This window comes from Capricornis sumatraensis, chromosome 5, assembly GCF_032405125.1.
Source record: "Capricornis sumatraensis isolate serow.1 chromosome 5, serow.2, whole genome shotgun sequence".
NCBI classification, from domain to species: domain Eukaryota; kingdom Metazoa; phylum Chordata; class Mammalia; order Artiodactyla; family Bovidae; genus Capricornis; species Capricornis sumatraensis.
Genome location: NC_091073.1, coordinates 87,527,833 through 87,539,238, shown reverse-complemented (window position 1 = coordinate 87,539,238; position 11,406 = coordinate 87,527,833). Strand labels below are relative to the sequence as shown.

General features: G+C 39.8%; 1 protein-coding gene across 1 annotated transcript; it reads right to left on the bottom strand.

The window, feature by feature from the left end:
* Window positions 1-733: 733 nt before the first annotated feature.
* LSM8 (LSM8 homolog, U6 small nuclear RNA associated) lies at window positions 734-8,681 on the bottom strand. Its single transcript, XM_068973359.1, has 4 exons — window positions 8,570-8,681; window positions 7,368-7,408; window positions 3,583-3,710; window positions 734-1,009 (listed from the first exon to the last, which is right to left on the bottom strand). Exons 1-4 carry the CDS (start codon window positions 8,598-8,600, stop codon window positions 919-921), a joined length of 291 nt encoding a protein of 96 aa, XP_068829460.1. The 5' UTR covers window positions 8,601-8,681; the 3' UTR covers window positions 734-918.
* Window positions 8,682-11,406: the final 2,725 nt, after the last annotated feature.

The window sequence follows — 11,406 nt, the reverse complement described above, 5'->3', positions numbered from 1 at the left end:
GCTATGCACTTTGGCCTACATATGACTTGAGAGTTTTTGCGGACGAGCTTGGGTATCTAAACACTGCTTATAGCTCTGTTTCTAGGGATCCTTTAAAAAGTATACACAACCAGTTGAACAAAGAAGGAACATTTATCTAACTGACTCACTCCAAGAATCAACCAAAGAATAGGCCTGACAAGCTTGGAGAAAAGATGTTTACATCTTTTTTAAATAGGTTTATGGAACTAGGGAGTCATGAAAAAGCTGTTGACAGTAATAGCAAGCACTGCCTCAAAATATATTTACTAGCATTTATAAATAACAAAAAAAATTCCTTTAATACTAGAAATTCCCCAATTCTTAAAAGGTAAGATGGAATAAATTTTTGTCAGGTAATATACACAACTGTGTTAGCATTTTTCCCTTTCTCAACCAAATACACTTTTACCCACATTTCTAAAGTGCTACAGAGCAACTAGCAGGGCAGTGTGATAAATGGGGATGGTTCAGACAGCTGCACAAGACAAGATTTACCTTACCATGACTTAAAAAATCAGGGGAAAAAAACATGTATCCTGCACCATTGATTTGTAAGTTTAATTTATATAGTACATGAATTTCTCTTTTCAACTAATTTCCCATAAATATTAAAATAGTAGAATATCTCTTCTAAAAGTTCTCAAAATAATCATTAGATTTCTTTACTATTAATATTTAATAGAAAAATAAAACCAAGCTACCAAGTGTATTATTTAGGCCAAAGAAAAGTTTTTTTCAAGAAAATGTAGAAATATTTTAATTTACATATCATATTACAATGAATCAACATGGAGTCAAAATCCACAATTACACATTCCTAAAAATTCTGACCATCAGTCTCAGAATAATCAGTTTCTGTACAAAGATTTACAGCTGTCTGATATATGTAATTTTTCCTCAGTGTGCTACAGAGTTCAAAGGTTCTGCTCGAATATTCCCCAAATCAAGTGCAGAATCTGTCTCTTCGTCAATTTCTCCAATGACTGCACTGTTAAGAAAAAAAAAAAAAATCAGAACAATCTCATTTCTGACTAAAACTGAGAGGAGATAATAAAGAGAACTACTGGTTAAGTGAAAAACATTTTCATATTTAAGTCTCAAGTCAAACCGAAGGCAACACTGTTACAGGAACAAAGATTAAAGGATGAACTGCATACAGTGTGACTAGTCTTTAAAGCAAAGCCACAAGTCTTTAAAGGAAAAAAAAAACACATATGTAACAGATAATGGTATAAAACCCCAGAGTTTCAATCCTGATTTTCACTGAATCCAAGGACTACTGGAGAAGGGGATGACAGAGGATGAGACGGCTAGATGGCATCACCGACTCAATGGACATGAGTTTGAGCAGGCTCCAGGAGTTGGTGATGGACAGGGAAGCCTGGCGTGCTGCAGTTCATGTGGTCACAAAGAGTCAGACACGACTGAGCGACTGAACTGAACTGAAGGACTATTCTGGGAATGGGCGAGGTGCAGTAGGGTTGGGGGAGGATCAAAAAATCACCACTAAACAAGCAAATAAAAGTATCTATTATTTGAGTAAGTTCAGTGAACTAAATCCATCAACATAATATGTTAGTTTCCCTTTCATGGTTTCTCAATTTACTCAGTGTAAACCCAACAACAAAAAGAAGTGCAGTTCTTCCACATAAAGATGATAAAACAGATATTTAGGTATCTAACAAATGATTTTTGATGTGAATGACTTGTGACTGACTAGGTTAAAAGTCAGCAAATTTTTTCCTTGATACAACACTAACATAATACGTATAACATTAATTTCATTAATGCCATGCTAGGTAACCAATATCTCTAGCTGGATATAGGTACTGTTACATTTCAGACCAGGGGACATGTTTGAAACATTATTCCATAAGAGATCGGTTGTTCAAATTTGTCTGGCTTTACTGAAAGTAAATTCTACAAATAAATGTTACACAGAATTTGCCTGATTTTCCTTTAAACTATATAAAGTCTTCAGTTCTTTAATAAATGAGAAATGCCAAACTGTAGAAGAATATGTTCAGTTTCCTCAATATGAAACAAATCAAGACCTCAGTTCCATCTTTAAAAACCTAGTGTCATTTAAAATCCTTATGGAGAGTAGAGTGCTGAAAAATGTTTTAAAACCAGTTCTCCAAGGAAAAGGGGTAGAATGATTCACAGTGTTGACTGAGATCCATAGTGCAAAATAATTCTACTACAGCCAATTTTAAGTTATCAACAAGACGTCAATCAATCAGCTTGCAAAATTTCCCCAAATATAAAAATCTGCTTTGGTGAGCAGTATAAGATGGCTCCAGCATATCACTGGGTCTACAGCAATGTTTTAAATTTTTTAAAAATGAAGTTCAAAGATAGAGAACAATTTTTTAAAGTAGGAGAAATTGTCTTAAACTCAATTATTATGCAGAGTCCAATATAATCAGTGTATTCTCGTCAGGAGACGTGGGCTCTACCTGCCATTCTTCACAGCTCACTTCACCTAAATATTATCTCTATAGGATATTTTATAAACCTCTGGTTTTGATTAAAGATCAAATAGTTTAACCATCTAAAGGTGATTTTCTTCCATATTCTACTTGTCCAACAAAGTAATCTGAGATGCTATATATCTTTCACTGCCTTCCAGCTATGTTTTAATTTTAAACAGTGCTCACTAGTAAAGTGATTCAACAATATTCCAGTCTCTGTAACTGCACTAATACAGCAGCTTCTAGCCACATGTGACTATTAAAATTAAGCACAATTAAGTAAAATCTAAAATTCATTTCTTCAGTCACACCAGCTACTTTTCAAGTACCCAGTGACCACACACTTGGTTAGTACCTACTACAGTGGACAATGCAGATATCCAACAGATATGTAACATTCCATGATCCCCTAAAACTGTACTGGACAGTACTGCTCTACAATGTTGCACTTTTCTTATACTGTTACCACTACAATGTATCTTCTCAAACTGTCATATCAGTGTCACAAGTTAACTGAGGCCACGACATAAACATGGGACAGCTTAAGTGTGCCAATTATACTAAAAATTAAAAGAAAAAATGGATAAATTCAGCTATATTATAAAGCATTATTTTAAACTGTTCACACAAGAGATTTCAAAGACATTTTCAAACTCTAGCCCAGAGGTGTATTTATGTTCCTCTGAAATTAGGGATATTTTGGAAGAACATTTTAAGAACCTCCTCCAGTGAAGTATCCAGTGTTAAGGCAAGGTTCTTTCTGGACCCTATTCAGGCTATTTAACTATTAGAAATATGGACAATTCTCAGTAGATAGAAACCTCTTCTCCATACAGCAAAGCAGTGTACCTATTGTATATTGCTGTGTGTTAGTCACTCAGCCGTGTCCTGTTCTTTGTCACCCTATAGGCTGTAGCCCAACAGGCTCCTCTATCCTTGGAATTCTCCAGGCAAGAATACTGGAGTGGGTTCCCATTTCCTTCTCCAGGGGATCTTCCTGACCCAGGGATTGAACCCAGGTCTCCTGCATTGCAGGTGAATGCTTTTACAGTCTGAGCTACTTGCCTAAAAAAGACATTTTACTTACACATTGTCACCTCTTACGATGTATAACCCTAGTACCACTTGTTCTACTCCCTGTGAAGAGCTGAACACTCGTTCATGGCTTTCATCCAGTATCAAATTAATGGTCTGGTCAAAACCTTTCAGTGTTCCCTGTAAAGAAAATATTCAAGAGAAAAAAGACAAAGTATCTGAATGTGTTAATTCAACCACACCATTTTAGCTGCCAGGTATTCCAATAAGAGGACCTATTTTAAATATACGTACAAGTTTACTATAAAATCTCTTCATGACCAAGAGTACTCTTGGCACAAAACTTACCTCTTGGTTTTTTAAGGGGGAGGGGGGCACCAAGCCTCTGCTAGTACGCAGAGCTGTTGAGAATTACAAAGGACCCCATGTATTAGTTACTTCCAAGGAAGTAGCATAAAACTTCAGGCTGTCCAGAAGTGAATATTCTAAAGATACAAACTAAAACAAGGAAAACTTAAGGGAAGTACTCCCATACACAGCAGCTATAGTAATGTAACAGTATCATACATGTTCAGTTCAGTTGCTCAGTTGAGTCCAACTCTTTGTGACCCCATGAATCGCAGCACACCAGGCCTCCCTGTCCATCACCAACTCCCAGAGTTCACTCAGACTCACGTCCATCGAGTCAGTGATGCCATCCAGCCATCTCATCCTCTGTCGCCCCCTTCTCCTCCTGCCCCCAATCCCTCCCAGCATTAGAGTCTTTTCCAATGAGTCAACTCTTCGCATGAGGTGGCCAGAGTAGTGGAGTTTCAGCTTCAGCATCAGTCCTTCCAAAGAAATCCCAGGGCTGATCTCCTTCAGAATGTTACATGCCAGTAAACATGCTACACATTATCTCAACCAATCTCGACCCTTTGTAGTAGATATTATATGTATTTCCACTTCAGAGAAGAAAAATTGAGGCACAGAGAAATAATCTCTCATGGTTTCATGGCTGGAAATTAGCAGAGCTAGAATCCAAACCATGAAAGGCTAGCTTCAAAGCCAGACCACTGAACTTGTATGTTACACTACTATGAACAAACAAATATAATTTACCACTTTTCAGAGATTCAAATCAATTCCATAAATATACACAAACTTCAACTGGTAGTAGTAATAGCTAAGGCTAGATGAGTACTTAGTACTTGCCAAAGTGTTCTATGGGCTGCATATGGATTTACATATTTAATTCTCCTAATAACTCAGTAACAGTAGACACAAATATGATCACAACAACTGGAAAGTTCTAGAACTTGAAGGAAATATTCAGAGTCTTACAGAAGAATCATGGCTTCTAATAAAGGAAGACATGGGCATATTTCAACACAGTATCTCAGATGCTATTTCAGTTTCTGAAGAACATCAACTTATACTGATGGCTTTGGTTGGTTAAATCTCTTATTAAAGTTTCATGTTTTAAAATTCAAAATATGTAAAATTAGACCAAGATAAAGAGAAAATGTTAACTTAAAATTTGGAAAAGAAGCAAAATGTGGAGTATTTACTCTACTAAACTAGTTAGCAAACAGTTGTTACCACACTCATACACAGCTTCTTGGCTTCATCTTACAAGTAACTATTTTATCAAGTTTCAGTGGACAGAGGAGTGAGGTAGACTACAATCCATGGGGTTGCAAAGACTTGGACACAACTGAGTAGACACACACATTCTATCAAGTGGGCTCTACTGGTGGCTCAGCATCAAAGAATCTGCCTGCCAATGCAGTATGCTGCTGCTGCTGCTGCTTAGTAGCTTCAGTCGTGTCCGACTCTGTGCGACCCCAGAGACGGCAGCCCACCAGGCTCCCCCGTCCCTGGGATTCTCCAGGCAAGAACACTGGAGGGGGTTGCCATTTCCTTCTCTAATGCATGAAAGTGAAAAGTGAAAGTGAAGTCGCTCAGTCGTGTCCGACTCTTCGAGACCCCATGGACTACGGCCTACCAGGCTCCTCCGCCCATGGGATTTTCCAGGCAAGAGGACTGGAGTGGGTTGCCATTGCCTTCTCCCTCCAATGCAGTATATGTAGGTTCAGTTCCTGGATTGGGAAAATCCCCTGGAGAAGAAAATGTCAACCCACTCCAGTATTCTTGCCTGGGAAATCCCATGGACAGGGGAGCCTGGTGGGCTACCGTCCATGGGGTCATAAAGAGTAGGACATAACTTAGCGACTCAACAAATTCTATCAAGTGAAATATGTGTCAAAGGAATACAGAACTGCTGAACTTTAGTTCTCAAAATGTTCTTTTTAAATGGCTTTCCTTCTATAAAGTTAAAACAAGTTTCCAATTTATCATCTATACCATTAAAAAAAAATTTTAAACCCAAGGTTTCCACAAACTAAAAAACTATTTACAAATATTTCTTAATACCTATAGGCTTCTCAAAGTTAAGATGAGATTAAAATATTTCAAACTCTCTTAATTTGACAAAATACAATGCGAAGTACCTTAAAAAAATAAACAAAACCATGACTGCTCTCTTGATTAAGAAGGAAGCAAGGCCACTGGCCTTAGGCTTTGGGGTCAAATTCAGTTTAAATCCCAGTTTGGTTCTGCCACATACATTCACATGACTCTGGGAAAGTGACTCTTTTTCTGATCCAGGTTCTTAGCTTAGAATGCAGGGCTAGTTCTTCCTCACAGAGTTGTACTAGGATTAAGTGATGTAACACACGTGACATGCCTGGTACATGACACATGTTTAATAAATGGCAAAGTCTGACACATGTTAATTGCCACTTAAGGACCCACTGAGAAAAATCCCAAGGATTAAAAAGAAAACAAAAACATCAGTTGCAGAGTGGGAAGATAGAAGAATAAATTCTATGAATTATAGAAGACAATAAAGTTTAGCAGCCTTAAAACTTTTTTGAAAGTTAACAATCATGAATTATAAATGAAATTAAGCCACCAAAAATTATGGAATAAATTCCTCAGATCAAGGAGAGAATCCAAGACTCTTCTGGAATTAAAATGGGATACAGTGATAAAAGGAAAAATGAGATGAAATAAACTTCAATATTCATCATAATTTATTCTACAGAAGCACGAGATTCTACAACCTAAGAATATCTGAAGATTAACAATGTACATGTCTTAAATGTTCATTATATAGAGGTGGTATCTAAATCTTTTTAAAAAGTTTCCAAGAAGCACACATGCACAATTAAAAAAAAAAAAAACAAAAAACCTGTATGATTCATGTAGTCGATGTCAGAGCACTAAATGAGGAAGGAAATAAAAGATGAAGGAAGATAAATACAAAATATAGACAAATATCTGCAGACTAGACCAGAAGTTCTCTAAGGGCAGATTCTGTTATTCATCCAAGCTTCTAGAAGAAGCCTTGTATGTAACTTACAGTCAATGTTTATTAATGAAAAAAACAAAACAAAAACAGATTGGCAGCTATTTATCAAAGAGATAAAGAGTTGAATCATAAGAAAACTGCAATGCAGGTGTACTCTGGTGCCTAGGCACTGGAGATCAAAGGTTGTACATAAAAATTTACAACCAGTAAGCCTACAAGAGTGGGCTTCCCAAGTAGCACCGCAGTAAAGAATCCACCTGCCAATCCAAGAGACGCAGGAGATCCGCATTTGATCTCTGAGTTGGGACAATCCTCAGGAGCAGGAAATGGCAACCCACTCCAGTATTCTTGCCTGGAAAAGTTCATGGACAGAGGAGCCTGGCAGGCTACACTTCAGGAGGTCACAAAGAGTCTGGGACAACTGAGCATCACAGGCAGAAAAGCCTAAAAGAAAGCAGAGAATGAATACGCCAAATACTTACCACAATCATTCTCCCATCAGAAGTAATGACAGCAACAGTTCCTGACAACTGAATCAAGGAAAGCATTTCTAAGGGAATGCAAACTGAAAACTTAAAATCTGGTAAGGAAATGGCTTAAATTACTAGGAAAAAAGGTGACAGAATTAAAATACAACTATTTAACACAGCCACATTTACAACATAAAATTGTATGTTCTTAATTCTCTGTGACAACTACACAATCTAAAAAAGGAAAAATAGAAAAAGAACATCCTTTTTATGCGATCAGTGTATTCTATCTTAAAACAAGCTGGGATGTTTGGTACTCATTTTTAATGGGGGAATACTGCAAATATGAAAATTGAGCAAGATATTTTTCCTTTTTTTAAACCTGTTTCATCATCTCTGAAACGGAAATTGGATCAGTGCTATTCAATGTCAAATGATTTAACACGTTAAGACACTGTCTTCTAGCACCTGCCTTCTGGAATTCAAAAGAAACTAAAATCGATGTCACAAGTATCAATATGCTTGCATCATTTAAAAAGAAAAACCTTTAGCATTCCACTTTTGTCCCAAATTTGTACATGAGAGCACAACGCAATGTTTCTGTCCCGAGACTTTAAAATGGGGCATAGAGTACTATTACAGGAGCTTTTTAAAGCTATTTGCCCCACAAGCCGATCTATTACAACAGCAAGCATTATTTTAATTCCATCAACAATAAAGTTGAGATTTCAGCTGGTAAAGGGGCAGATATTCAATTTTTGCATCATCTGTAAAGTTTTTGCTATCCTTGAAGACTGAGCAAAGACTATGAATAAAACAAACACATAGATTTATGAGTCCACAGTCGCAGCTGGTAAAACTGTTATCTTACTCCCAAACGTGAACGTATAGGCCCGAGGGAAATGGAAAGGGTGAATCAATAACTGATTGCTATAGAGACACGGAAAAGTTCGGAATAATCTTGTCGGTTTTGCTCGGCTTTCCCATCAAGTTAAGACGCCTTGGACCAGCAGGAGCTGCGGGGTTCCAGTCCCAGAGGTGAGCTTCCTTAACCTCTGTATCCCCACCGCGGGACCCAAGCCCGTCAGTGGCTCGGTGCCCCAACCGCCCGCCGATCCCGACCCCTGGCCTTTCCAGCACTGGTCCACTCCGGGGCCAGACGTGGGCCTCACCAAGGCCTTGGCTAATGCCCGCGACAGCCGACTGAAGGATACGGTTGATGTAGTTCTCCAAGGCGGACGTCATGATACGCGACCTGGCAACTGGAAACACAAGAGCCCCGGCGACCAGAAGAGCTAGAAAGGACCGCCACGGAACAGCAGCCTCTCTCGCCGACTGGCGGCAGCAAATACCGCGAGAACTACCGCAGGGCGGCCTCCACGAATCAGAGAGTGAAAGAAACCGGCCAAGCATTCCCGAGATGCAAAGCGACGACGGCCTTAATGCGCGTGTGCAGTATGTTTCTGCTTTTGCGGGTGATATTGGAAGCCGGGAAGAACTAAAGAGAACGGGCGATGGGAGAAAGAAAGAAAGAAGCTCCCTGAAGATGGGGAGAAGGTGGGCGAGCGCGCTTCATAGCGGAATGGAAGGCTTTAGTGGCAGAAGTTACTAAGGGGAAATGTTAAGAGAAGATGGGGAAGGCAGGAGAAAACCGAATAAGGTGGTTCCCCGCCCCCCCCCCCACAAGTGAAGTAGAGACTAGTGCTGTTCTGGTATGAAGTGTAGACGCCGGGATGTGGAATCCCTAATTTTGTACTGCAGAGGCCGAAAATTAACGTTTTAGAAGCTAAACGACCCCGGACAGAGTTCCACAGTTGTACCGTATGATATACATATCTGGAGAAGTCAGTAGTTAAAAGCATGTTCGCAGTTTGCATTTGCTTCTAAAAGTGCTGCATCGTGTTCACCTGCAACTATCAAACATTGTTATTGTGAATGGGCTATACCCCAATACAAATGTTTCTGTTGTTAAAAAAAATTTAAAATGGTGCATCGCGGCGGCGTTGTCACTCATTCATTTTGTCACTCTGTCGTGTCAGAGTCTTTGCGACCCCGTGGACTGTAGCCTACCACGCTTCTCCGTCCATGGGATTTTCCAGGCAAGAGTTCTGGAATGGGTTGCCGTTTCCTTCTCCAAAGGGTCTTCCGGACCCAGGGATCAAAACCGGGTTTCCCACATTGTAGGCAGACGCTCTGGAGAAGGCAATGGCAACCCACTCCAGTACTCTTGCTGGAAAATCCCATTGACGGAGGAGCCTGGTAGGCTGCAGTCCATGGGGTCGCTAAGAGTCGGACACGACTGAGCGACTTCACTTTCACTTTTTACTTTCATGCATTGGAGAAGGAAATGGCAACCCACTCCAGTGTTCTTGCCTGGAGAACCCCGGCCTGGTGGGCTGCTGTTTATGGGGTCGCACAGAGTTGGACACGACTGAAGCGACGTAGCAGCAGCAGCAGCAGCAGCAGCAGCAGCAGCAGACAGACGCTCATTGGAAAAGACTGATGCTGGGAGGGATTGGGGGCAGGAGGAAAAGGGGACGACAGAGGATGAGATGGCTGGCTGGCATCACCGACTCAATGGACGTGAGTTTGAGTGAACTCCGGAAGATGGTGATGGACAGGGAGGCCTGGCGTGCTGCGATTCATGGGGTCGCAAAGAGTCGGACATGACTGACCGACTGAACTGAGTCAGATGCTTGACCGTCTGAGCTACCAGGGACTGAATCCAAATGGTAGAGTGTGAGTCTTCCTTAGGAAACAGTCTTTCACCACACCCCAAAGTTTCCCTCCCCTCAGGTTATAAAATCAGTTACTTTTAAAAGGCTGGCAGGTCCGCTGCTTATTCCTGGAAAGTACTGATTGTGGATGAGCTTGCTAAATAGGCAGAAGACTGGGTTCTAGTCCTGCCGTGCTAATGAAATTGTGTATCCTTGCACAAGTGACATCAGCTCATCTGGGCCTCAGTTCCTTAAATTCTACCCCATTTATCATTTTGGATATTTATGTGTGTTACTACAAAACATATTTATTTTACTGTGATACTCTGGATTCAAGGACTTGAAATTAGAAAAAAAAAATCCATGTACAAAATACCAGAGTTATTTTTCCTTTGTACAAAATTGCCTTGTGATGTCAGTTAGGGGTGCTGTTTCTTTTTTTTTCCTCTCACCCGTCTCCCTCACCATCCCACCCCTCTAGGTTGATACAGAGCACATGTTTGAGTTTCCTGAGACATAGAGCAAATTCCTTGTTGGCTCTCTATTTTACATATGGTAATGTAAGTTTACATGTTACTCTCTTCATACATCTCACTCTCTCCTCCCCTCTCCCCATGTCCATAAGTCTATTCTCTATGTCTGTTTTTCCATTGCTGCCCTGCAGATAAATTCTTCAGTACCTTGTTTCTAGATTCTGTATATATGCATTAGTATATGATATGTATCTTTTTCTGACTTACTTCGCTTTGTGTAATAGGCTCTAGGTTCATCCGCCTCATTAGCACTGACTCAAATGTGTTCCTTTTTATGGCTGAGTAATATTCCATAGTGTATATGTACCACAACTTTATCCACTCATCTGTCAGTAGACAACTACATTGCTTCCATGTTCTAGCTATTGTAAATAGTGCTGCAGTGAACAATGGGATACATGTGGTTTTTTCAGTTTTGGTTTCTTTGGGGTATATGCCTAGGAGTGGGATTGCTGGGTCATATGGTGGTTTTATTCCTAGTTTTTTTAAGGAATCTCCATACCATCTTCCATAGTGGCTGTATCAATTTACATTCCCACCAACAGTGCAAGAGTGTTCCCTTTTCTCCACACCCTCTCCAGCACTTATTGTTTGTAGACTTTTTGATGATAGCCATTCTGACCAGTGTGAGGTAATAGCTCATTGTAGTTTTGATTTGTATTTCCCTAATAATGAGTAGTGTTGGGCATCTTTTCATGTGTTTGTTAGCCATCTGTATGTCTTCTTTGGAGAAATGTCTGTTTAGGTTTTTTCCCACTTTCTGATTAGGTTGATTGTTTTTCTGGTAATGAGTTGTATGAG